The sequence below is a fragment of the Pelobates fuscus genome, chromosome 5 (genome assembly GCF_036172605.1).
Source record: "Pelobates fuscus isolate aPelFus1 chromosome 5, aPelFus1.pri, whole genome shotgun sequence".
NCBI lineage: Eukaryota > Metazoa > Chordata > Amphibia > Anura > Pelobatidae > Pelobates > Pelobates fuscus.
Window position 1 is genome coordinate 172,121,451 of NC_086321.1, and position 27,564 is coordinate 172,149,014.

A 27,564-nucleotide genomic window follows, 5' to 3' on the forward strand; every position below is an offset into this window, starting at 1 on the left:
AATTGGGCCCAATTAGCCATTTTCCCTCCCTAGTGTCATGTGACTCGTTAATGTCACATCACTTAGGGATGTACTCACTTTTGTTGCCAACGGTTTAGACATTTATAGCTGTGTGTTGAGTTATTTTGGGGGGGCAGCAAATTTACACTGTTATACAGGCTGTACACTTACTACTTTACATTGTAGCAGAGTGTCATTTCTTCAGTGTTGTCACATGAAAGGATATAATAAAATATTTACAAAAATGTGAGGGGTGTAATCACTTTTTTGAGATTCTCTCTCTCTCTCTCTCTCTCTCTCTCTCTCTCTCTCTCTCTCTCTCTCTCTCTCTCTCTCTCTCTCTCTCTCTCTCTCTCTCTCTCTCTCTCTCTCTCTCTCTCTCTCTCTCTCTCTCTCTCTCTCTCTCTCTCTCTCTCTCTCTCTCTCTCTCTCTCTCTCTCTCTCTCTCTCTCTCTCTCTCATGCAAATAAAAAGAAGTACTCAATACTTTCTGCACCTTGAAGGGAAAGGGGTTGCTCTCCTTTAAAGGGTCATTATAAACTCTAAAGTTCGTTGTAATTCTGGTGCAAAGAGCTTGTGGGCATTGTCAAAGTATTTTCTAGTGGTTTGACAAATAAACAGGCTTTAGCACCTAAAGCTGAGCCCATCTGCTGCATATTGGCTAATACAGGAATTAGAAAAAGTGCTGATCAGCAGAAATCTGTTTCAGTGGACATATTGACCTATGTGATCGTTGCTGTTAAAACAAGTGAAATTGGAATACCCCTTTGTAAAAAAGGACATTGCATGAATGTTTTTAGAGATCTGGTTGGACTGGCTGAAGGACGAGATGAAGATTGCAGAAGAAGATTCCAATCGTGAAAAGGTTTATGAGTTGTTTCAGCGAGCTGTTAAAGACTATATCTGTAAGTCTATATTCACATTGATTTCATAGCAAAGGTTTTTAGAAAGACATGTTGATAACATACATCCTTTTATGATTTTTACTCCAAGCCATTCACCTAGTTTTTAGCTCTATTAACAAATATATAGTTGTTATAGGGACTTGCTTAGTCCCTTTAGAATTTTAACAAAAACTGATTTGAAATTTTTTGTTTTCAAGGTGTTTTATTTAAGTTTTTCCATGTGGAGTCATATCGGCAAATCTTTGCAATTACTGTAATAACAAGCAACAAAATGATGTTGTTGTAGTGCTTGGAGTGTCGCTTTAACATCTCAATGACCACAATATGTCATATCACATTATTATGGGATTCACCTGCACTGCCCTATGTAGTACTTGATGTTCTGCTTCTTAATCATAGGCATTTCTTGGTAGCTGCTAGGCCATATATACCCATTTGATGAACAGTACTGCAGGTGATGTTAATTCTAAAAACATTTTAAAACTTTGTGAAAATTGTGTCCAAAGGTTTGTTTGACCCTGGGTCTAGACGGCAATTGACAGAGCAGGAGGTAAGAAATTCTAGAATGTGCAATAAAGGAAGTTTAAACATTAGATGACTCTTTACAGGAAGTTTTTTTATAAGGCTGGGCAATTCACAAGTGATTTAACTCGTTCTATACACAAAAAAAAACACTTTAAGATAAAGTTTTATTGGTGCCTATAGTGTCCCTTTAATGACCCTTTTAATGTAAGTGAAAATATTAATTTTGCCCTAATCTAATCTGACCTACTTTCCTTTAAGGTCCAGAAATCTGGCTTGAATATGCCCAATATTCCATTGGTGGAATGGGTGAAGAAGGGGGCATTGCTAAAGTCCGCTCTGTGTTTGAGAGTGCACTGACTGCTGTTGGGCTCCATATGACCAAAGGATCAACTGTGTGGGACGCCTACAGGGAATTTGAAAATGCAATACTGGGAACATTACAGGTGACTTATTCTTACTAGATGTTTAGCTGCAGTTGTTCATACATTATGTGTACCAACTTAAAATTAAACTAAAGAGGAATAATGGAATGGAGTGACTGGAGACACTCTGTTCTGATCCTGGTATGCTGGCAGTAAAGCCAACCTGTCTGTGTCATCAAGGTGGATTGCTATGCTTGGGGTGGTGCACCTGAGTGGGACCAGTATTTTTCAGAGAGGTGAGGAGGATGTGGGTAATGCAACACCCACGGACCCTCCTTGAATAGCAGCATTGAGCTAAGAGAACGCAGGTAAATGAGTCTATAACTGCTGTCGAAGCAATTAAATATACAATAAGTTATGGATTTGCTGTTTTGGGAACAGTTATACATTTATTTGAACCTTGCATGTCAGGAATGTTTTAGAATGTTTAATTATGTAGATAGCACTGTAGTAAATGCAGCATGGTAGGATCACATGTTTTAGCTTTTTTTTTTTTTTTTTTTATCCAACATGAGGGTTCTCTTAATCTCCTAACTTAGACCTTATCTAATCATTGGTCATCTCTTATATTTACCCACTATGCTAATACAAACTAGTGATTGTTTTATCGTTGTGTGATCTGTGCCTTGTTTACCTTGTTATATCACAGAATCTTGTTAGTGTATCTCTTTTGCATTGTGTGTAATCGAATATTTTAAGACATGTACTTTCTGTTTATTTACAACTAAGCATTTAGTTTGTGTTCTTGTTATTCGCTGGGTCAGTGGTTTTCAAATGTTGCGACCATTTATACATTAAAAACACTGTTAAGCTGGATTCTGAATGCAATTTTGTACTGTGGCTCCTGCAAGTTTGGAGCTGTATTATGATAACATAGGAAATTAAAAATATCAAACAGGGACTCCACACATCGCGAAACATCAAATAGGGAATAATAGTAATAATTGTGTACTGGTGCTCAGGGGATGGCCAGTCTCCAGGAGTACTTTAGTAATTCAAAGAGCACACAGGTTACCTGACATTGCAGACCTTAATGGACTTAAGGCTGTTTTTATCATCCGAAACATGATGCAGTGCTGGTTCCACTTAAGTCTGCATTGCGAAGTAAGCTGTGTGCCTAGACTCTTTAAGTTCCAATGGAAATTTAAAACATCAGAAAACAAGTAGTGTATAACAAAATAAAACAGGAGTCCTGTCATGTCACTAAATGTGCTAACTTCATCTAACCATGTTTAGCCATCGCCTGGCAGCGTCCCTTCAGCAGAACAGCAGCAGATGTTGAATGCCCAACTCGGGAAGATTCATGCTCTTTTCAAACGTCAGTTAGGTGTTCCTCTTCTAGGTAAGTCTGCAACAGCCCCTGAAAAACCTTCTTACATAATCTAGTAATACAGGCACAATTGGTTTAATACAAAGTGTACCTAAATTGCAGTGCTAAAAATGTTAGGGTTAGTCACTTGTAAATTGTCTATAGTTAATAACTAGTGAAATTTGAAAGTGAATTTCACATTTAAGCCCAAAGTGGTTAAACTGGAAATATCTGACAAGTCAGCTATGCTTTTCGTTTGGTTATTTTTGCTTTTAGTTGGAAATCCACTATGACTTCCCTTCAATTTTCACTTTAGTGCATTTTAGTGTTTTCTTGTGTGTAATTTGTAATGTTTTTATTTTTTTATATATAATATAAAAAGTGTTTTTTGACATTGGCTTTAACCATATTACATAGTACCCTGTTAAACTGGATGTCATGTTACAACATAAGTGCCTGCTGGATTTAGTGCTCTAAGAAAGCATGACGGTTACCTAATTGCACGCACATCATATCTTGATTCATTGGGTACTAAAGCTTGGAATTCAATAGAAATTTTAGGATTTCATTTGTTTGCATTAAAATGTGGCTTTTTATTTTCTTTAAGAATAATAAATTACAAGGAATCTATTGTACTATAACAAAACCAACAGAAGTAATTTTTAACTGTGTTTATTATATTTTGTCTAGAGAATAATAAACTTTAGGCACCCTAATCAGTGTAACCGGTTAAAGTGGTTTTAGTGCTGGGCATCATTGCTTAAGTGCTTTGCTGACCGTTAAGCAGAGTTGCTTGGTCCCCTGGAGCCCGGCCTCCAATTATGATGTGGCAGAGGTGGAGCAAGGCTTCTATTTCATGTCATACCAATTCATACCAGGGATTGTGGCGGTTATTGGCTGAGAACTCTCAGCTGACGTTCTCAGCCTATCTCTACCTGCAACCCTTGGTGTGGTTTGAAGTGGAGCATAGCTCCGCCTCCACCATACTCTCATTGAAGGCCTGGCTGCTGGGGACCGAGGATCTCTGCTAGACGATAAGTTAGCCGTTTAGCAGCGATGCAGGGTACATGGACTCAAAGCACCATAAACATGTAAATCAGTTGTCCCTTTAAACATTTTCTGTGAAGCAGTAACACTTTTATGTTGTAGACATGGATTCTACTTATGCAGAGTATGAAGAGTGGTCAGAGGAACCCATCCCAGAAACTGTCGTTCAGAATTACAAGAAAACATTAAAACAAGTGGAAAAGTACAAACCTTATGAAGAGGCTCTGGTAAGAAGATTTCTATAGATCCATGAGTCTGTTGTCACTGTGTGCAATACCTTTTGTAACAACTTTAAAAAAACAAAACACTGTAGCTAATGTGTATTCCTAATGCTATAGTGTCCTAGTTATCCCTCCCCCCCCCCCCCCCTGCAAGGGTTAAGGGATTTAAAGATTTACAATAATTTACCTTCCCTTCTACAAGTTTTGACTATTCCAAGTTTTGACTATTCCCACAGGCGGGCCTCTAGTGGGTGTCAGTTACAGCCAGTAGAGGCATTTAACCCCTTAAGGATGGAGGAAGTTCTGAACCAGAACTAGAATTTGAGCTATATGTTTGTTCAACCATAAATGACCTCTTTCATATTATATTTACCCACACTTATTGTATATCATTTTGTTCAGGAGAAATAGGGCTTTCATTTAATATCAAATCTTTATATACGGAACATAATTCAGTATAAATAACATGAAATCGTGTGAGTAATTAAGAAACTTTGTTTTCCAAGTTCTGCATGGCATTTTAACTGTGTGTCATAATGCTGTTTGCTTATACTGCAATAAAACACTCATATTTGTGTTCAGCAATGTCTCTTTTATATAATTAGCTTGTTTTTATTAATGATATGTTTGGGGATTGTCAGTTTCCCACGGTTGCTGTGGAGGGTAATTATTTCAGCTGGAGGAAGGGCCCAATCATTGGGGCATGCTACTTATGTAGGACAACATAGCATGCCCTAATGTCGGGAAAGGGTTAAACCATGCAATGTAAACATTGCCATTCTGTTTTACATTGCAAGGTTTAAACCAAAGGGACATGCATATAGTGTCCCTTTAAGTTGACATTCACAGGAGCAACCTCCTTAAAGAAAAATCGGAATTCGTAACTGCTGTTAAACCTCCTATAGCCTATTTAGATGAAAATTTCCATGATGACATCTTTTTCTCGTGCAGGATAGGATATGTAACACTGAAAATGTAAAAATAAACTCAGAATAACAAAATGCAGTTCCCCAGTCTCCTCCCCGCCAACCACTATAAATGGCAACGTCTCCTACGCTCTCCAGTCAGTGACATGGTTGTAGAAGGATACATTATTCGTATTGGAAGGGAGGAAATTAAGCAAAAGTGTGTTTTTGTAAAGAATTCAAAATGTATTTAAAGTATTATGCCGAAATAGCTGAATCCATGTTTTGTGGAGGTTTTTTTTGTCCCCTGTAAATTTGACAGCTGTTCACAATCTGCCGTTTGATTGCTAGATTTTGTGCCACCTTGATTTTTGTCATTAATTTTTTTTTTTTTTTTTTCCTCATTGCTCACTTCTACCCCTATATGAAATACGTTTCCACTTAATGTGTCAGTAAATCATTTTGTGTTTATCATAAGCTGGCTGCAGAAACCCCCAAACTCGTGGAGTATCAAGCATACATTGATTTTGAGTTGAAAGAGGGAGACCCAGCTCGTATACAGCTCATCTTTGAACGTGCCTTGGCTGAAAACTGCTTGGTGCCAGATCTCTGGGCACGATACACAAAGTATCTGGTGAGTATTGGGTTCTCTGCAAATGCATGCTATATCAGTTCAGCAAGCACTCTTTATTGACTGGCTGTTATTTAGCTGTTTAGCATGTCTATTGTCTATAATTCCCTTTTATTAAATAGAAAGTATTAATCTTTTTTTGGTAATTCTGTCATATGTTGCTGTCTCCTTGTTGTGATTTGAGAGTTATGTTTTTCACAAATTTACCCTTGGTAGATATTGTCAAATCCGTTCCGGTGACCTTGGGGGAGATTTTTCCTTGTGAAATTACATGACCCTACAACCATAATACGTTGACTGATGCCTGACCGTACGAAGTTAGATAGAAGAATATCCTGCTATGAATTTTTTTTTTAATGGGTAGATGATTGAGATCTGTCTGTAAATTACAGTTTCAATACTGATATCTATGTAATTTAGCATAGTACTTTTTTAAGTGTTTATTTAAAAAGTATGTAATCTAGATAAAACAATGTCACCAGAGTATTGAAAGTGTGGGAAAGAAGGGATAAACATGATGATTCTTAGAAGTACATAAACAAATCTGTTTTGCTCCCACTGTGTGTTCAGCGCATGACATGTAACGGAGAGGTTTATTTGGAAGAACCTTTTCCTTTTATTGAATTTCTATGAAGATAATACTATGATGATGATGATGACATTTCTACATAATACAATTTATACAAATTAAAAGCAAATGATAAACATTCTTGTGTCACTAAGTACATATATTCTCCAGGATAGACAGCTGAAAGTGAAAGATCTTGTACTTTCCGCACATGATCGGGCTGCTAGAAATTGCCCCTGGACAGTGGGCCTGTGGAAGAGTTATATCCTGGCCATGGAGCGACACTGTGTGGATCATAATATAGTGACTGGTAAGATGTAAATCGTCAATTGATCCATCCTCACTTCCACCTGTACTTACTGTTTAACCATAATCACAAATGGCAGAAACTAGTTCTCTAACTGTGTCACTAAAACCGTTTGTTTGGCTTTTCTGTGGGGGTTTTTATGTTCTAAACATGTCTTAATGAGAACCTCTCCTTCTCTAATTGTAGGGATGACACATTCGTATTTTGTTAAATATAGCTCAAATCTATACACTGTACTAGCAAAATTAAAATGGGTCAGAAAAATGTGTACCTGGAATTTATTTCCACCACGTAGAGAAGCTTCTCTGAAGGTTCCTGTTCATAAATGATCAGCATCCTGTAGTTGATTGGCATTTGTGTGTGAGTTTTTGGATGTCACAGAGTGACTTTGAGTCAGCGCTTCTGCAAACAGGTGTCCAGAAATCAAGAAAGTGGGGGGGGGGGGCGGAGCCTAGCTACCAAAGCGAACGGTCGCAAGCCACTGCAGCTCCGGATACAAAGCGGGGGGAAAAAGCATTTTTCACGGGCAATACCGAGCCCCCAAACAGTGCACCCGTATATTTAACCACCATGGGACGCAAGACAAAAAGATCCAAACCAGACCGTCCCAACCTAGGGATGAACATCGCGAATTATGGCGCCAGGCACATGGCGTGAGCGGGCCCAAGATGGCCGCGTTATCAGGCGACTGTTCCGATCTCTCGGACGACCTGGCCTCAGAGGAGGAGGACGAGACTTTCTTGCACACACTGGTGAAACCCCTACCAAAACAGACAGAACCGGACACATCCCCGGTCACAATCTCGGTCCTGAAGGGGCTCCTTGCGGAACTACAGACCACCCTACAAGCTGACATTGCCACGATAAGAGGGGGTCTGCAGGGCCTGACAGACCGCATCGGGAACATAGATATAACTGCTCACCAGGACTCCCAGCGGATACAGGCGCTGGAGCAGGCGGTACAGGACCTCAAACGGCAGAATCAGGCCCATGAACGCCGCTTTGCGGCCCAAGAAGACCTACGCCGAAGGAACAACTTGAAAATCAGGGGTTTACCCGACGCGGTCCCCGAAACAGAGTTGCCGCACTTAATCAGGAGAATGATGGGAGACTTGCTGCCGCCAAAACAGGCCAAAGCAACTTCCCTGGACGGTCTTTTTCGTATCCCTAAACCGGCCAAAGCCCCGACAACTGCAACGAGTGACCTGATCATTCAATTCCGGAATGGAGCAGATAAGACGCCAGTCCTAAAGGCACTCAGGGGTAAGCCAAACTACAGCTTCGAAAATGTGGCCATAGAATTCTACAGTGACCTATCGGGCAGCACAATGGCCTGGCGGCGGTCACTTAGGCCCCTCACCTTATTGCTCCAACAGCGCAACATTAGATACCGCTGGCGCTCACCCCGCACGCTCCAAGTGACACGAGAAATGCAGCCACACTCTTAAGGGACCTAGGACTACCTAATGCAGCCGCAACCCACTAACAGACCCTCGCACAACTGGGACCCAAGCAGGGTCACTCCGTTCACCCCACGAAGACCCACAGCGGAACCGTATGCTACAGCAACCACATGAAGCCCTGTAAGGCTCCCTGATGGGGACTGATCATGATTGGGACGCTTTCCTGATTGCCTCCTGTTACTGTTTCACATTTTGTGTTCGGTACTGTTTTGCATTTTATGTTCCTTGTTTGGTCGGATCTCTTACGACATCTTAAACTGGGCACTAGAAGACTAATAGCAAGTATAGCCCTCACAATATCATGACCATCCTTAGGCCCAGCCGTTGAGCCCCCTCACCTCAGAACCTTTATAGCTAAAGAGCCTTGAGTCAGCAACGCACATAGGACACACGCTGCACCCGACAAGATGGAGAGCAAGCTCACTTAGGGTGTTTATCTTTTTCCCTTTTTTATTTATTTATTTTTTTAAAGAAAGATTTAATCTGACGGATGCTTCACCCGCACTAACAGGGCGACCAGCGCTGACACAGGCAGAGAGGCACCCATAATAGCGCAGGCGAACTCACTTAAACGAAAGCTTAATCTAGAGCTCTTACCTGCCTAAGCCGCCCGCTCACCGCGGAGACACAATTATCTACCCAAGCACACAGACCTGCATGAACGGACACCTGACCTGACACTCTGACTAAACGCAAGGAAGGGGTCCGGAGGACACCTAGCATCAGACCCTTTAGGTAACACTACACACAGGGAACAGCCCCTAACCAGCCCCAACCTTCTGCGTTCTAACCTAAGCTTAATAGTTTACTTTTCATTTAATTATGTTGCATTGAAAACGGGACTGTACCTCACGTACCAATCATACTCACTATTAATGCTGATATTTTTCCTAGTTTAAAATTGTATCGCATCTTGTGACACAACTTTTCTGGATTTAGCCTAAAATCATAAAAAATGTGCTGTCATATCGCATGCCATGTCAAACCAATTGTCTCTAATCAACTTTCCAATGCTGTTGTGGCACTGTAAGAAAATGTTAACTGTCTATACCTGCACAAGAAAAATAAAGAATTCAAAAAAAAAAAATCACTTTAATATAGTTATATAACTTTTCTACTATACATGTGTAACAAAATGGCTACCACAATTTGAATGTGTTTTATTTATTTTTTTTAAATGTTTTATTTAAAAAAAAATATATATATATATATATATATATATGATTGCTACAGGTTCACAATGTGGAAATCTAGATGAAATTGTCAATGTACATATTATTTTTCTAGAAATGCTAGTAATTTGGTTTAAATCACTGGGTGCACATCATCCTCCAGTGATGCTCACTTTAACTAGGAACTGTGTATGTTCTCAGCCAATCCCCGGTCTAACATTCAATTACATACTATTTAATTAATCTAAGAAAATGTGCAGTGACACTGGTGCCTCATACTGATTTCTCCGCACCTAAAAACAGCCTTTACTCACTGTTTAAAATGTTATAGATTTGTTTTAGAAAGTATCTAGCTACCAGATCCTGTTAGACTCGCAGGACTTTTATTTTATTTTATGAAAGTATAAACTAAGAGGGGTGTACCTATGGTGAGGGAATAGGAAAGTTGAAGAAATCTGTCCATAAAAAAAAAAAAATGGATGTAGTTATTTTTCAGACCAAAACCTGTAAAGTCTTCTCTAAGTAAAGAGATTCTGATAAAATATTCCCAAAAAGTATTTTCATAGATTTCACCATGGTTGTGTCTTGCAGAAAATTTTGAGAAGGCATTGAATGCAGGATTTATCCAGGCTACAGATTATGTAGATATCTGGCAAGCCTACTTGGACTACTTGCGGAGGCGAGTTGACTTTACTAAAGGTAAGAGGCCCATCAGAGAAATTATTTCTACTTATTTTAGAAACATCTGGTTAAATTAACTGAAATGCATACATAAATGCTTCTGGAAGAACTTATGACAGAAAAAGCAAGTTAAAAAGGCAGAAAAAAGATTGTGATGAAATATGTGTAATAGCATTAAGGGATCACTATAGTGCCAGGAAAACATACTCGTTTTCCTGGCAATATAGTGCCATCAGGGTCCCCCTCCCGCCGGGCTGGATGGAGAGGAAGGGGTTAAACTTACCTCTTTCTCCAGCGCCGGGCGGGGAGCTCTCCTCCTCTCCGCCTCCTCTTCGACTGAATGCGCATGCGCGGCAAGAGCCGCGCGTGCATTCAGCCAGTCTCATAGGAAAGCATTTACAATGCTTTCCTATGGACGCTGGCGTCTTCTCACTGTGATTTTCACAGTGAGAAGCACGCAAGCCCTCTAGCGGCTGTCAATGAGACAGCCACCAGAGGCTGGATTAACTCTAATATAAACATAACAGTTTCTCTGAAACTGCTATGTTTATAGAAAAAAGGGTTAATCCTAGAGGGACCAGGCACCCAGACCACTTCATTAAGCTGAAGTGGTCTGGGTGCCTATAGTGGTCCTTTAAAGGAGACGCTATTTCAGTTCTGTGTATATTTAAAAAAAAAAAAAAAATAATAATAATTTTTTACTTTCAAGTTCCTCAGTGTAAGACAGGGTTTCTTAAACTGTGGCCCTCCAGATGTTGCTGAACTACAACTCCCATGATTCTTTGAATTACATAGATAGCCAGAGAATCATGGGAGTTGTAGTTCAGCAACATCTGGGGGGCCGGAGTTTGAGGACCCCTGGTGTAAGAAGTAAAAACCATGTGAACGATTTTGACAAATTGGATAAAAACAGTGGGGTAGGTGCGCAGTGCTTCAGTAATCCTTGACAAGGTATATGTGAAGAGAACCAGAGAAGAAATAATAGTGTAGTATTTAAAACTGTAGTGGTGACAAGTAAAATAAAAGATGTGCACTCACACTTTCTTGGAGATGTGTGAGTGCACATCTTTTTGGTACCACTACAGTTTTAAATACTACACTATTATTTCTTCTCTGGTTCTCTTCACATATACCTTGTCAAGGATTACTGAAGCGCTGCACCTACCCCCCTGTTTGTATCCAGTTTTCTGATCGGAAAAGAGAGACTCCATATTGGTGTTCAAACTGCTTTTGGACTATTATCACTTTGCATCCGCGCTGAATTTATTTTTGTGTGATTGTGTATCTTGATTTTGACAAATTACCTGGGGTCCGCCGGGTGCTTCCTCCGTTAAGAACTGGAAGTTCTCTGTTTTGAGCCAGCTCAGTGCTGCAGGGCTTAACTCATTGGTTGAAAGTGATCAGCTAAAGATGATTAGGTCATGAGAGTTAATGGTAATTCTGTGCAGGAGCTTCTGGCTGTTTATGGATGATGTGCTGGGCACCTGGTGGACCTCAAGTATGCTTACATTAGGAAGGGTGCAGGGCACTCCTCGCATCATAACCACTACAACATGCTGCATTGGTTAAGGTGCTTGCGTGTTTCATTTCAGAAGCTATTGTTTACGTCGAAACTGGGTTTTTATTTTGAAATAAAATGGTCACCCTAAAATAGCACCTTGATAAAAGATTTGTCATTTTCTTTTTACCAGAATCCAGTAAGGAACTTGAAGAGCTGAGGGCTGCATTTGTGCGTGCCCTTGATTACCTGAAACAGGAGGTTGAAGAACGTAAGTGTTGAGATGCTAGGACATTGTATAACAGCTTGGTAACCCTTCCATTGGTTTAATATGTGAGAGGTGTAAACTGATTTGATCAACCCCCCCAAAATTAATAGGTTATGCAGCATCTTTTTTCATACACCATTATAGGAAAATGCTACTCTCCTGTTTTCCACCATCTGTGAAACAAATTCCTACAGCATTTCTTGTTACATACACTTGTTTTCATCTAGTTCAAAACCCTTCTGTCACTTACCTGAATCCAGCGCCGATATCCCTCGGTGCTGGGTTAGGCTCCACCTCTACTCCCCTTCCCCTGATTTCGGTAGACGTTGGGGACCTAATATGCATGAGCGGCAATGCTTTGCTATGGGGTTTTAGCTGACGCTGGATGTCCTCATGTATTGTGTTGTGAGCATGTCCAGCAGTGGCCAAAAGTCGTCTAATGGCAGTCTGGTAGACCACCACTAGAGGTGGAGTTAACCCTGCAATGTAATTATTTTAGTTTATCAATAACTGCAATACAGGTGGTCCTCACATTGCGACCTACCTGTTTTGCGACGGCTCACACTTACGACCAGTTCTCTAGTGTTGGGATTCAAGCGATTCCCCACGTTAGAGAGCTGGTCTTTGTTCAGGGAATTTTCCCTGAACATAGACCTGCACTGGTGCGCATGCGCCTCACTTTCCAACCAATTTGTTTTACATCCGGGTTGTAAGAACGGTACCCGGTCAGTAAGTGAGGAGCATCTGTAATTACAATTGTAGGGTTAAACTGACAATGAGCTACACCCACATCACTTCAATGAGCTGAAGTGGTCTTGGTGCCTATAGTGTCCCTTTTAAAGAAATGGAGGGTAAAGTTTCTTTGTTCCAGTGGTGGACTGCATTGGTATTGGTATCCCAATTATGACTGCCTGTTGTGCTTTTTCATGCAGGGTTTAGTGAAAGTGGAGATCCTACCTGCACCATAATACAAAACTGGGCCCGAATAGAGGTGAGATATTATCTGCTTATTTGCTGCATGCAGAACACAACTTACTGTTCAAGCACAAGTTATTTACCTATTCTCTGTCGCCAGACTGTTTCCAGAAGGAGATAATAACAATGAAAGTATGCATGCTAGGACATTACCTATTTAAAGGGATGGTATACGATAGGCACCAAAACAACTTTAGCTAAATGAAGCTGTTTTGGTGTACAGATCATGCTCCTGCAGGGTCACAGCTCCGTTCTCTGCCATTTAGGAGTTAAATCACTTTGTTTATACAGCCTTAGTCACACCTCCCTGCATCCTTCCGTTACACTTTCTGTAATGTGAGATCTATTGTTAACATTTCATTTATGGCAGATAATTAAGCAGTGAAACTGCAAGGGCATCATCTATACACCAAAACTGCTTTATTAAGCTAAAGATGCTTTGGAACCAGTAGTATCCCTTTAACAGTCAGGAGGAGCGGGAAAGCTTCCAATCTACCCAGTGCAGTATATGGGTAAGTGTGTAATATGCCACGCTATGTGGAGTCTTTGACAATTTCATCTCTCATGTGGCACAATCTGCAAAAACCTTTAATTGGTGTCTGTGATGTTATTGTGGATTGTACCATATTAAAAACTTACATTCAATAATTTCTTGATAATTAATTTGCCTTAACAAATATGTTTTAGAGTGCATTAGAGCTGAGTTCATAAAGCTGTTGCAAAGGAGATTCTTTTGTAATCTCTATAATTTGCACTACATCCGGCACTGTGGTCAGACAACTTTGGGGTCAGAAGTAAGGCTAGTAGGTAACCTGCTTAAGAAATTTAACGAGGATATTTCTGAGTTGAGTACAGTTTTCCTGTGGAGGAGAATTATCCTGCTTAATCAGTATTGGTTTTCTTTAGGTATTGGCCTTTTTAAAACCATAGCTGTAATGGAACTTGGTACTCAGCCTAAGTACCTCCAACCTCCCCTTTTTTCCCGCAGGATATTTAGAATGATTATACCATCTCACCCAAACATCAGCTGATGCTTGATGAAGGGTAAGATTCTGTATACTTTATTGCACACGTACCTCATATATTTGTATAGCTTGAATGTGTGTTGAACCTGCAGGGTTTGAAAGAGGGCTAGAAAGAGTTAAGATAATTAGGCCTGGCGATAATGCACTCTTCCACCCGCTGGGCTCTCTCCAGACAGGTAGTGCCAGGAAATCAGAGCCTTAAGACCCCCTTCCTCGACACACAGAACCCCACAACTCCTATTTTCCCCAGATAGCTTATCCCCATAGCTACTTAGTGTCAAAAGAGTGTCCGGATACCTTGTACAGTGTCCAATCGCATACCGTTTTTTTAAAGTTTCGAACCAATGTATGCATCCAGTTTGAATTTCCACGCTTTACCTTGGTCTCTCCCGGCGTGATACTGCAACCAGGTGGCCCCCATCTTGGGTGCTCGGGTAGGCCTTAGGGATGTAGGAATACTCTTTTTGGGTACTTGAGGATATTTTCTGCCAGTGTTGGGAAGAAGCTGGCATGTAAGCCCCTCCATGAGTCCAAGTAATGGAGGTATCTGTTACAATAGCCTGAGTCGTTATGTGATGCATTCATTGGAAACATTTGCTCTACATTGGGAGACATTTAGTCCAGGCTGTTCACAGTGGTATTTAATTATTACTGATTCTAATAACCTCTTGTTTTCTGGTATTTTGTTTCCATATTGAACCAATTCCCGATCTGTTTCGATCCAACAGGCCTCCCATTGCAACAATATACAGAAAGCTCGAGAACTTTGGGACAGTATAATGACCAAAGGGAATTCAAAATTTGCCAATATGTGGCTGGAGTACTACAATCTGGAGCGGTAAGAAGCAAAAAAAATGTCAAACTACTAAGGGGTTCCTTTGTCCTGAGAAACACATTACCCTATATCATCATTAGTTTAAAATGCAAAATGCAGTCATACTGATACGATGGCTTTCGCTCATTTTTATCATATATTAATGTCTCGTGCCAGGGTGCTTCAAAATAGGCAGCATATGGACATTTACGGGCTTTGTGCAAAAGAGCAGTTCCATATTGTAACGGATCACCTCCAGGCATAAAGCTGTTTAGTTGATCCCTTTAGAGACACAGGCACAGCTACTGTAGACACCAATCCACCGAACCGGAGAAGTATTTGAATGCTCTCAAGCATTTGAATGCTGTAAACAGCCGAATAGGAAAAACCACACGAATAGGTTTACACTCCTAGCAGTCAAACTGGAACAGCATACAATAAATCCCCCCCAAGAACGAGACAAGGCTCCGTTTTGAGGGTCAAGCAGGAACAGACAGAGCTGTGGGTTTATTGTTCTTATATACACATTAGTACCACCCACAGGGTTTTGGAAAACAACCAATAAACACGTACAATACACTCAGACACTCCCACACAAAATCCTCCCCTCTGCCTGTGATACAATTACCTTACACAATGGGTAATGTAATTATCACAGACAGAGAAATACAGTTTTTCCACATTATTCATAACTTTAGAAGTATGCATCACATTCACATAAAAAACATTTTCAGAATCCGCATACTCCAAATACAAACATACGTCAAAATCATACGAATTGGTCCAGTGGTTCAAAAGATAGATCGTAGTCCTTTGTGACCAAATGAAGCATGGCTTTTCTGCCCAAAACCAGTTCCACAGAGTATTCTATCCTGGAGATAATTGGGAAGCACAGAGGCAAAACTCCATTGAACACATGGCAGCAAAAGACAATAAAATACATAAAAATATATAACTGCAGCCATTGCATAAAACAGGTACATTCAATATATCCCCAGATTGCTTAAATCTGAGCGTACATTATTACTGAATGGCGCTCAGATCTCATACATACAGTTCAATTGCCATGGAGCCAAAGTCTTTCACATAGTCTTTCATTATACGAATGGGCTCCATGGCATAGCTATCTGGGGTATCACTATTCAAATAGGGCAAGTACCGAAGGACCCGGCTTTCATGTCTTTGCAGGGGAAAATTAAGCTTTTTTTTTTTTTTTTTGAGAATTCTTTATTTTTGCGTGCATGAAAGATACAAGACCGCTTACCACGCCACAACAGCGTTTGTAAGTCTAAACATATCATATTTATCGTATAGTTATGGCATCGAAACGGTGCACAATTTTATTTTTTTTTAAAAGACACAAGCTTATTCGTTTTAAGGCAGTATATAAACAATAAAGCGGTTACGACGTGCAAATTGTCAATTGAGTAAGCTAGAGGTACATAAAAGTAAGTCTGACAATGTTATAGAACATTTAAACTCTTTGAGTGATTAATACCGTTTAATTCTTAGCAGTTTTCTCTTGTATTAGATTGGGTTATGCTTGTTTAGTTTGGGCTGTTAACAGGAGACATATACCAGGATACAAGTTGTAAGCCGCTCGTAGCATAGTAGTTTTAAATAAAATAAAATGAATGATGCTTGACAGGTTGGCAGTGTCAGAGTACATATATGGTAGGAACATTCACTTAGCTTTAAGTGGACTAAATTATGCTGGTACAATATACACATCTGATAGGTGAACTGAAGCTCGGTGAGTATTCAGTTTGTGTGGCGTAGGCCTAAATTAGTCGCTATGCATAAGTAAGTTAGGTAAGCGTGGCATAGGCTAGGTTACCATTTTTAAAGTAAAAGTTATAATTGTGTACGTTTTACACCGGTGGGTCCCGTCAACATTTACTGTGTCCGCCTAGCAGACCACAATCTATTAAGCATTCCCAAAGCATAAGTAGGCTAAGCACATGTGCTGATTGTACATGGGGCTATTTGGATAAGCGCACATTTTTAAAAAGAAAAAAGGAATATCTGTCAAATCTGATTGACTAAAAAAATTAGACATAGCTCGTGGATCCTAACTGTTAAGCGACATATTAATAAGAGTACATTAACGTAAGGAAAATTTAAGAAAAAAATACAAGTGAAAATAACAAGGAACATGAGAGTGTAGCACTCGCTGAAAGCTGGACTAGTCTAAGCATATGTAGACTCAACATGCAGTCTATGGGCTACGGATAAAACATATGAGTATAATAACTATTTTAAGTGCTTCATCCGGCTGGCTTACAAGAGTCTCGTAATATAGAGTTAGCAGCCGCTAATCTCTGTGTCCCATGCTCAGGTAGATGCAGCTTGATGGCCCCTTATCAGAACTCAGCCGATTCCTGCGTTTAGTCTCTGCGTGACCCGTTCCGGTCGGTCTGCGAAGGGGGCTTGGCGGTTGCCCTGAGGACAACGGTGGGATAGTTGCTGCTGTAGGGCTCTGTCCTCCCTTCGTTTCGGGGAGGCTTTCCGCAGATGTCTGTCGCTGGCTTGAATCTGGAGCGCTCGGATCTCAGTCTGTGGGGGTACCTCTCGCCGGTGAACGGTTTCGGTCGCTGCGGAGCGGTAATTGGACTTGGTGGTCCCGCTGTGTTGCGTGCGAGACTGTAACAGGGTAGGATGGCTTTTTCTTCGTTTCCCACCGTTTTGTCTCCCTGCTCCGTTTCTGGCTGGAGGTCGGCCCGGAGGCCCGTGTTGCGTTGCTGCACAGGCGCCGCCGTGTGGATGGCCAAATCCATGCCGCTGCTGCTTTCATGGCTAGGTAGAGGGACTGGCCCTTGTTGTGGAGCTTTTTCCATAGGCTGTGGCATAGCCGGGCATAAAACTCCTGGGTGTGCTTGGGTGGCTGAATGAGGGTGCCTCGTGGCGTCGGGCGCGCCCTTGCCGCCATTTTGATTGCGCTTCCATTGATTCTGTGGGGTGCAATCATATTTGCTTGAGTAGACCGCTTTTTGGGGGTAACCGTCCCCAGCGAGGACCGGGATATCCCCCGCCGGTCCAGAGGGGGGGGGGTAGCAGGGCTGTAGTCATCGCTCGGTTGTTGGCCGCCTCCCCCAGGCCTCAATCTCCGCTCGTTTGTAGGCCGCATGGCCGGTCCGTGCGCCCATTGTTTGCCGTGGGACATGACGGGTATCAGTATGCTCCTTGTGCAGTCCTGCTCCTTTTGTGGGGCTTTTTGTATCGCTATCATGGGTAGGTTTCGCAGTGTTCGCCGTTAGTCACCCGTTGATGCAGGAGCTCTCAGGAAACACGTCCGGCCATGTTGGCTGTCAGGCCCCCCCCCTGAAAATTAAGCTTTTTAACGTGGGGCCATAGTCCAGAGGCAACCAGGCTTCTCCAATGCAATGTGGCGAGGTTGGTCTCGTCACACACATTTACAAAATACAGCCATGTCAACATTTTGGACCCCATCCGGTCCTTTCTCATGACAAATACCTGCCTAACACTGCATCATATATGTAATACCACAATTAAATCGAGAATTGAAAAATAACTTTACTGTACACCTCTGTGCTTACTAGACATCAAAATAATGGAACTGGAAAAGCTAAGATTCACTGGTGTCACATAATAACCCATCGTGTGTATTTTCTTCAATATTGCCCATATTGGAATTGCTGAAAATTAAAATTTTCCTAGTAAGAAACCATTATGATACCATGACAACATTTAGACTTAATGTGCATTGTAAATGTAAACACCAGTGGAGTCAAAATGACAAATTCAGGAGATGGAAAAAATCTTAAAAATAAAAAATGTAAAAAATCTTTCTACATCAATTGAGTTGTACCATTATCATACAAAAAAATCTATTTACAGTAAAACGGTAACCTCTAAAATATAATGCTTGCTGTTTATAAGCAAAAGGCCCCTAAATGTCATATTTGGTTGATATTATGGTATATATATATATATATATATATATATATATATATATATATATAGTATGTATTCTTTAATTATATAACCTTCCTACCTGGCATTATATGGCACCTCACTTTCATATAAAAGACGCTATATCCAGAACAGGTCTATACTGGATAATGTACCAAAAAGCCAAGCCTCTTCTTGGTAAGCTAAAGGTAACTGAAAGGCGTTACGTTTTGTAAGAAAATTGTTTTGTATATCATGTAGGATTGCTAAATCTGGTGCTACCCTTTCCTTAACCCCTTAAGGACACATGACATGTGTGACACGTCATGATTCCCTTTTATTCCAGAAGTTTGGTCCTTAAGGGGTTAAGCATAACATTGTATGTTAATTACTTCAGGAAACCAACTGTATAATTCTGTGTTGTGAACTTTGTAGACCTGTTCTAAATGCTGTCTTTTTATGGTGAGCAATTTCCCCTTACCAATGAAAACAACTCTCTTCAGGGCTCATGGTGATATCCAGCACTGTAGGAAGGCTTTGCACAGAGCTGTCCAATGCACTACAGATTATCCGGAGCATGTTTGTGATGTTCTGCTGACCTTTGAGAGACTAGAAGGTATGTTACAGGTGTAAGCCAACACAAAATGACATATAACATTTATAGGTATATCAGGGCTAAAAATTGCAAGTCCTATACTGCTAGCCAGGCCTAATAGTTATTGCCACTGCAAGCCATGTGAATTTTTACTTGTTAGGGAAGAATTTTAATTTGCCAGTGGCTAGTAGGTGAGTGCAAATTTTGAGCCTTGTGTATTTATAAATCCAGTGATCATGCAATAAGAGCAACCTAATTCAATAAATGTTAGCTACTTATCCCTACATGTCTTATTTTTCACTAGCCTGACGTTAGTTGCAATAACAGTACAGTTCCGTACATGTCTAGCTTGAATTCTTATGTTCTAAAGAAACAAAAACAAATGTGTGCCCCATTTCTACGACTGCCATGTCAATGTATCATTATATCTGTTCCTCATATGCTTCATTATGCTGTTGTGGCAATGTACGACCAGTTGATATCATATGCACAACAAAAATAAAGAATTATATAACACAAAAATATATATAGTTACCTTTTTCCAGTGCCGAGACTCCCTCGACGCTTGTCTGCTTTCTGCCACCTGTTACATCATGAAGTAGGCATTGCTATTGTCCAAACCAAGCATCACTCGCTCATTATAACTTCCCCATAGGAAAGCATTGCATTCAGTGCTTTCCTATGTGCTTCTACATCATGTGACTGATTTTTACTCTGTCGGTGCAGTGGATGTACCTCTAGAGGGCACAAGAGTGGATTAAATCCTGCAATGTAACCATTGCAGTTTCTAAAAGACTGCATTGTTTCACATTGCAGGATTACAATTACAGGTGCACTGCACCCAGATCATTTCACTGAGATGAATAAGAATTGGGTGACTACAGTATTCCTTCAACTATTTCATTGATTAACCACTATGGGAAATAATTCTGTTTGTAAAATTTGCAGAGGAGGAACACTTTCTTTATCAACACGATAATGTGATTAAAGGAAAACTATATACAGAAATAGAAACTAATTTTCCTGGCACTATAGCTTCCCCCTCCCTCACCCTGTGGTGCAGAAGGAGTTTAAAAAAAAAAAAAAAAAAAAAATCCTTCTATCACTTATCTGAGACCAACGTCAGTGTCCCTTGACACTGGCTCAGGTCGGCCTATTCTCCACCCCCGACGACATCAGGCAGCAGGGGAGACCAAATGCGTATGCGTGGCATCATGGTAAATGTAGTCCAGAAACCATTTATGGTGTCAAGGTTAGCCATCACTGCCCTAGAGGGACTTCCGGAATTAAAATGGACCTTTGGTTCGTTATTTGACGCTGGACGTCCTCACGCTCTGCATGAGGACCTCCAGCGTCAGATTTTGCGAGCATTAGGTTGATGTCGGCGGGGGAGGAGTTCATTTGAAATATTTTCATTAAGGCCTTGACACTATGACTTTGTCCAAATTTCAAACCCAGAAAGTCTCTCACTCCTAATTATATGTCTTGGTTACTTTAAGGCTTTCTAATGTTTTTTTTTTGTTTTGTTTTGTTTTGTTTTTTCTCCTCCTCTTAGGTTCTTTGGAAGAATGGGATACAGCTGTGCTGAAAACTGAAAACCGATTATCACGGGTTAATGAGCAGAGGGCAAAGGTTTGATATCTGCATTTCTATAAGCTAACATAGTGGCAGGAAAGAAAGCCTTAATTAGCGTTTAAAGATTTTATGTTAATCTGACAGAAATATTTTGTTTCCAAACAGAGATTTATAACCATTTAAAGAAAAGTTTCTTATTTTGTACTGACAGAATGTAATGAAATTAATTTAGGTGCTGATTTTCATTTCTTACTTTAATACAACATATATTGTGTCCCTATGTTCACTATTTCTAATTTCTCAGCCAACCAAGAAATATAGCTTCTTAGCCCCATTTTGTCTAAACCAGTGGTTCTTAAAGGACATCTGTCACATGAAAATGGTAATAAAAGGGAAACTTATCCCTACCTCTAGCATATGACAGGGTTATTGAGAAATATACATGTCTTTAGTCAGACAGTTCCTCTGGTTTGCACAGAAGGATTATTATATGTAATAAACAATTGTCTTTAACTGGATTGGTACCCATGCTATATTAGTGGTTCCCGTTTTATTGGAAATAACGCATTTATTCACCCAGGCCTCTAGCAAATTCTCATAGTAAGTTGTTTATTATAATATTAAGGCCTTAACTGGTGAAATAGAGCCCTCTTTCAAAATGGGGAACGGTCCAATGAAGGTGTTTTGATTTTAGTAATTATTATATACACATTAAAGAATTAGGTAAATAAAACTATTTCGGTGTATGAAATATAGAAATTAGATTAAAGGGACACGATAGTCACCAAAACAACTTTAACTCAATGAAGCAGTTTTGATGTATAGATCATGTCCCTGCAGTCACGCTGCTCAATTCTCACTTTGTTTATTCAGCCCTAGGCACACCTGCCTGCATGTAATTTGCACAGCCTTTCTAAACACTTCCTATAAAGAGTCAACTAATGTTTAGACTTCCTTTATTGCAATTTCTGTTTAAACCTAGAAATTGTTTTATCTCCTGCTCTGTTAATAGCTTGCTAGACCCTACAGGTGCCTCCTGTATGTAATTAAAGTTCAATTTAATAAGCAGGAGATTAAAAAAACAACTTTAAAAGCAAGTTACATCTAATTTAAAGCCTGGTCAGTCACATGCAGAGGAGGTTACTGCATGGACAGAAACAAAAGTGATTTAACTCCTAAATGGCAGTGGAACTTCTGATGCATGATTTATACACCAAAACTGCTTCATTAAGCTAAAGTTGTTTTAATTACTATAGTGTCCCTTTGAGAATCGCTGGCATAAACAAGATTAACCAACAACTTATATCCAGCCTTTAACATTGTAAAAATGTCTTCCAACTCTTGTTTCACAACTCTTGTAGGCTGCCGAGAAGCAAGCGGTACATGCCAGGCAAGAAGAAGAAAAGGCTGAGCAGAGAAAGAAGTCCCGTGCAGAAAAGAAAGTTGCAAAAAAGGGGAAAAGGGCAAAACCTGGAGATAAACGCAAAGCAGAGGATGAGGATGAAGAAGATGAAGAATGGGGGGAAGAAGCAAGTACGTATCACAACAATCATAACTGTCACTGATTCCCACAAAGTAAAGCCTTGTTTATTTTATCTAATGGGCGGATGTCCTCGGGTAATAATGGGACAGCTAAAAGTTTTTTAGGAGTTTGTTAATCTTCTCAATTTGCAGAAATTTACATGGATTATTTAGCTAATCTGTCTTGACTATCTTTACACAAACCATGTTTCCTGTAGTGCTGGGAGGGTTATAAACAACCTTTATCCGTAGTGAGAGACAGCTGATCTTACAGTTAGCAGATGGGATTAATCTTTGATTTGGGCAAAGTGATAATTGCTCAAACTATGCACCCCTTTCCATCCATTCAGCCTACTTCAAATTTATTCACATTACTACTCTCCACATAGACTCTGACCTGTACTGCCTCCCATCTGTCCACATAGATCTCTGGCCCTCACTTCTGCGGGTGTGGATTTCTGTGCATCACCATCATCATATCTTGCACCCCTAACTCTTTAAGACACACTTCTCTTACAATTTCTCCAAGCATCTGACATTTCTGTAACTACATTGATTCACTATTGGTCACTCATTAACTAGTGTAGAGGGAGGTGTACTTTGCAGTTAACCTTTTCCTATGCCTATGGTGGCCACATCCTTTAACTCCTGGTAGTGCACCAGGTCTATTCCAAGCAGCACCATCATTCTTTTTTTGCCCCTAAATAGAAAGAGGACAGGTGAAAACCCAAAAGCCTATTATTTTTATATAACTAACCTCAATGTGAATGCCTCTATGAAGGTAATTTTGTGAGGATTCAAGATTGTATGTATACATGTATGTGGATCCAGGAGTTACAGCTCATTATCTATTCACGTATCCATGCATCTATATGTGTGTATGAATGCCATGGCGTATTTATGCATGTATGAAACTGTGAGTATTTCCTGAAAAGACTCCTCCCTTCCTGTATTCATCCTTGTCTCTTCCTCTCCTTATCTTTGTCACCTCTCCCCATCTTATTTTCATCCATGTCACCTCCTCCCAATTTGATTCCTCTTCTGATCCATGCCACCTTTGCTATGTCCCCATCACTTCCTATAATTTGTCAATTTTACAGTCCCTGGAAATTCCCCTCATTTTCTCCCCTTCACTCTTTACCTTATTGTTTCTAATTGCTATGATATTTCCTCGTATTTGCTTACTAGAGGGGAGTGTTCATGCCCGGTGTCTAGTGCAAAGTTAAGGTGCTAAAATAACCGGTATGTACATTACAGCAGAGCAGCCGAAAAAGAAGCACAAGGGTGAAGATGAAAAGGCTGAAGAAAATGAAACCGAAGAAATGGAAATGGAGACAGGTCTGTTTGGTAGGAGTGCTCCAAAAAAGGCTCAGGCCCCTGCCAAAGCTAAAGCTTCCATTGTGAAAGAGCAGCCCAGAGTGCTTCATGATGCAAACAAGGAAAACTTGACCGTTTTTGTAAGCAACCTTCCCTTCAGCGTGTCCGACCCAGAGAAGGAGCTGCGAAAAGTTTTCTCTGACTGTGGAGAGATATCCCAGGTCCGAGTTGTCTACAGCAGTAATGGGACTTTCAGAGGATATTGCTATGTGGAGTTTGTGGAAGAGAAGAGTGCATTAGATGCACTGAAATTGGACAGGCAACAAATCAGAGGAAGACCCATGTTTGTTTCTCCTTGCGTGGACAAAAACAAGAACCCAGATTTCAAGGTAGGTTTCAAATAACTTAAAGTGGATCAGTAAGTTGTTTGAGAGAATTCATTATATTGGAAATAACGTATAAATGGCAAGGGAACTGCAAAATAGTCAAAATGGAACTATTCTCAGACTCTGAAGAAAAAAGAAAAAAAAAACGACCAAATGAAGGGTGGGGAGGGGGAGTTTGTTTTCCTGGCACTATAGTGCTCCTTTAAGCAGGAAATTGCAAAGAACGAATAGCCGTTTCAAAGTAATTCTATTGTGACCTTTTTTTAAAATTCACATGTCATTTATCCATGTCATTGTCATCCCACCAAAGAGTATTCGGTGGTGGGTTCATTTACCACATGTTGGTTAATCCTCATACTGTCAAGGTATTATTATTTTTTTATTATTATTTTATATTTTATTTTAGCATTTTGCCTGCTAGTAACCATCAGACAAATAGTCTGTATTATATTGTTAATTTTCCAAGAGTGAATTACAATGACTAAATGGGCATCCTACCATATGCGTTTAGTCCTAAATTTCTTTACAGTGTGTGTAAATGTAATGATCTTTTTTTTTATATATATATACATGATTGGGATATGAAAATGCCTCTGGTAGATTTGGTCAGAATGATCAGATTTGGCTTTAGTAAATCTAAAAAGGTCCATTCTCGCCAGAATCTGTCCATCTTGACAATATTTGGAGTTTAGTGTATAAATCCTTTACAATTGGTTATATTGTTGCAATTTAATTAAGCAGATTTTAAATAATTTTATTTGTAATTAATATGAACTAGACCATGAACTGTGCTTGTGTTTAAAAACTTGTCAATGTGAATTTGATTTCCCAGGTTTTTAAATATAGTACTGCACTGGAGAAACACAAACTGTTTATATCTGGATTACCATACTCCAGCACAAAGGAGGAACTAGAAGAGATTTTTAAAGAACACGGCACTATAAAAGAGATACGAGTAGTAACCAACCGCTCTGGAAAGCCAAAAGTGAGTGTGCATTTTCACAATATGAAGTATTGCTAGCGTATCTCCATGTAGAGATTCAGAAATACATTCACACAAAAAAAATGTTTGTTGCACACATTACATGTCGTCGGTGTCTCGTGCTCAGCAGAGGTGAATCAAAGAGGCTCTGTCACTTTTGTGGGTCTTTGCATATTTTAAAAGACTCCTAAATGTGACATCTCCTCTTTTTGTGTGGCAGGTGGTTCAGTGAAGCTCAAGATAGATCTGTTTACCTGAAGTTCTCCCTCACGGGTGCCGCCTTCTTCTTTATTCAGTTACTGGCACTTGATCCTCCAGAAGCCCATGTCATTGGTTTATTGACAATCCATTGAGACTTACTTGTGCAATAATTGAAAAGATGTCAGTTTTCCAGCATCTGTCACTAGTGATGTCTTTTGCATTTGACCATATCTGACTGCGGAATCTATACCTTTTGTCAGCATCTGCATTGCTAATAAAACAAAAGTATTCCTACTTTATCTTCCTTTTTCTTTTAATTGCAATGGAATTTCCAATTTAGTCAACATGAAATTTCATTAAACCAGCACTGTCATCTTCTAGGGTCTTTGCACATTTTGCAGAGACCCCTCTTGGTGACATAGCTGGTTGATGTGTGATGGCCGGTGGGTTGTTTTACTTGCCTGAAGATGTCCCTAGCGACTGCTGCCATCTCCTTCCTGGGGATCCTTTTCATCTCCTGGCGCCTGCGTCTGTTTGTCTGATCCGATTGTAATCCATTAGACTGTTTGGTTCAGATAAAATTTGTCCCTTATGGTTCACACAGCTGCTTTAAGATTGTATATTCACAAGATATTTAGTGACCAGAGGTAACAGATCTACATTGTAGCTGATTTTCCATGTGTGTGTTTTTATTTGTTTACTGAGAGACTATTTTTGGCATAGTTATCGTCATGCTCTTGTCTTGTTCAAATTGGAGAACATATGCATATTTTGCCACACTTAAAGAAATTAAAGGTTCAGCCCATGTATAGATAACAGCCAGAAGGTCACTGCATGGATATATACAACCTTATCTGCAATAACATTTATTTTTTTCTTTGTTTTCTCAACTGCATTTGAGCAATGCAGTTAAGAGGCGTCTCCAACAATGTACACTGGCTGTGCAAGGAATATGATTGTGTCTAGCAGCCTTACTTGCAATGTATGAAGTGACAATGCAAACAAGATTCCCAAATATCCCAAAGATATAGAAATCTAAATGTGGGATAACAATATTAGTGAGAACACATTTGTGAAAAATACCACACTTATTAGTAGCACAGCAGGATACAATACTTGTACTCTCTTGGATTGTTATGTCACAGAAACCTAAAATATATAAGCACAAAAAAGGATCTAGGACCTAGTACACTAACAATTGTGGAGTGGTTATAGTACCACTCCAGACTATCGGGCACAGGGAGGATCAGAGTATGGGCACTTAGCCATTCTCGAAATATATAAAAAACACTGTGGGAGACTCTGTTTATGCTTGAAAAAGCCGAGAGAGGTGGTGCGTAACGCGTAGCATCGGATCTCACCGTAACCCGGAAGTGTCTGCAATTGGAGAGACTGAGACTGGTTGGGTGATACTGAGAGGACGCTCGAACTGTAAACCTCATAATATCCAGGACTCTTGATCTGCTCCTGATAAAGTGAGCTTTCACTTTGGTTTAATTTTTTTATTTATTGATTTAATTGGTAAAGTTTTTTTCAACTTTAACATCCGGCTGGTGATGAATCCACATAACCCACATTAGGATCCAACGCACACACGGGTCTGATCCTCCCTGTGCCCGATAGTCTGGAGTGGTACTATAACCACTCCACAATTGTGAGTGTACTTCTTGTACATTTGCACAGTATTTATTGAATTCAGACTGTATTGCACTAGATCCTTTTTTTGTGCTTATATATTTTAGGTTTCTGTGACATAACAATCCAATAGAAAAAACAAAGAACTGGACTGCCCAGTGACCTGGGAGAGATAAAATATAACTTTTAATTAATTCTCGATGTATTAGTAAAATTAATAAACTTTTAATGTGTAGATAAAATGAGAGCTGAAAAGATATCAGACTCTAGACGGACATAACATAAAGAGGAAGAAAAAACGTTGATAAACGTATATATGTCCCTACTAGAATAGTAAGTTTAACAGCCTGCAAGTGCAGACTAATACTAAGTGTTAATACTGAGAGATAATAGTTCGTCTCTATGTTAGTAGGGGTAAGGTGGAAATGATGTGTACAATGGTATATACACAGATAAATAGTCAGACATATACAGCCAGAGATATATATTATGTCTTAGTCCCAAACAATGGGAAATTTTTGGATATTTTGATAGATATCAGGTCTGGACCTGATAGATAGCACAGAGCAGGTAAATCATGCCACTACTCTGGATTGGCTGATGCTGACTTATAATGGTGTAGCTTAGGTCGGCTAAAGGTCCCTGCCTTTGCCAGACAACATGTGGTAATGTGGACAAGTGATGTATAAAGCATAGATATCCCC

The 27,564-nt window shown here is 40.0% G+C and overlaps 1 protein-coding gene across 1 annotated transcript in view; it reads left to right on the forward strand.

The window, feature by feature from the left end:
- Positions 1-27,564, forward strand: part of SART3 (spliceosome associated factor 3, U4/U6 recycling protein) — a 48,154-nt gene that overhangs the window by 11,452 nt on the left and 9,138 nt on the right. The window contains exons 3-17 of the mRNA XM_063454692.1: positions 801-905; positions 1,689-1,873; positions 3,089-3,194; positions 4,311-4,435; positions 5,813-5,968; positions 6,705-6,843; positions 10,067-10,174; positions 11,848-11,925; positions 12,855-12,913; positions 14,651-14,760; positions 19,152-19,264; positions 20,799-20,875; positions 22,180-22,351; positions 23,597-24,045; positions 24,875-25,027. Coding sequence (XP_063310762.1) covers positions 801-905; positions 1,689-1,873; positions 3,089-3,194; positions 4,311-4,435; positions 5,813-5,968; positions 6,705-6,843; positions 10,067-10,174; positions 11,848-11,925; positions 12,855-12,913; positions 14,651-14,760; positions 19,152-19,264; positions 20,799-20,875; positions 22,180-22,351; positions 23,597-24,045; positions 24,875-25,027 — 2,135 coding nt within the window. The remainder of the gene's footprint in view (positions 1-800; positions 906-1,688; positions 1,874-3,088; positions 3,195-4,310; positions 4,436-5,812; positions 5,969-6,704; positions 6,844-10,066; positions 10,175-11,847; positions 11,926-12,854; positions 12,914-14,650; positions 14,761-19,151; positions 19,265-20,798; positions 20,876-22,179; positions 22,352-23,596; positions 24,046-24,874; positions 25,028-27,564) is intronic.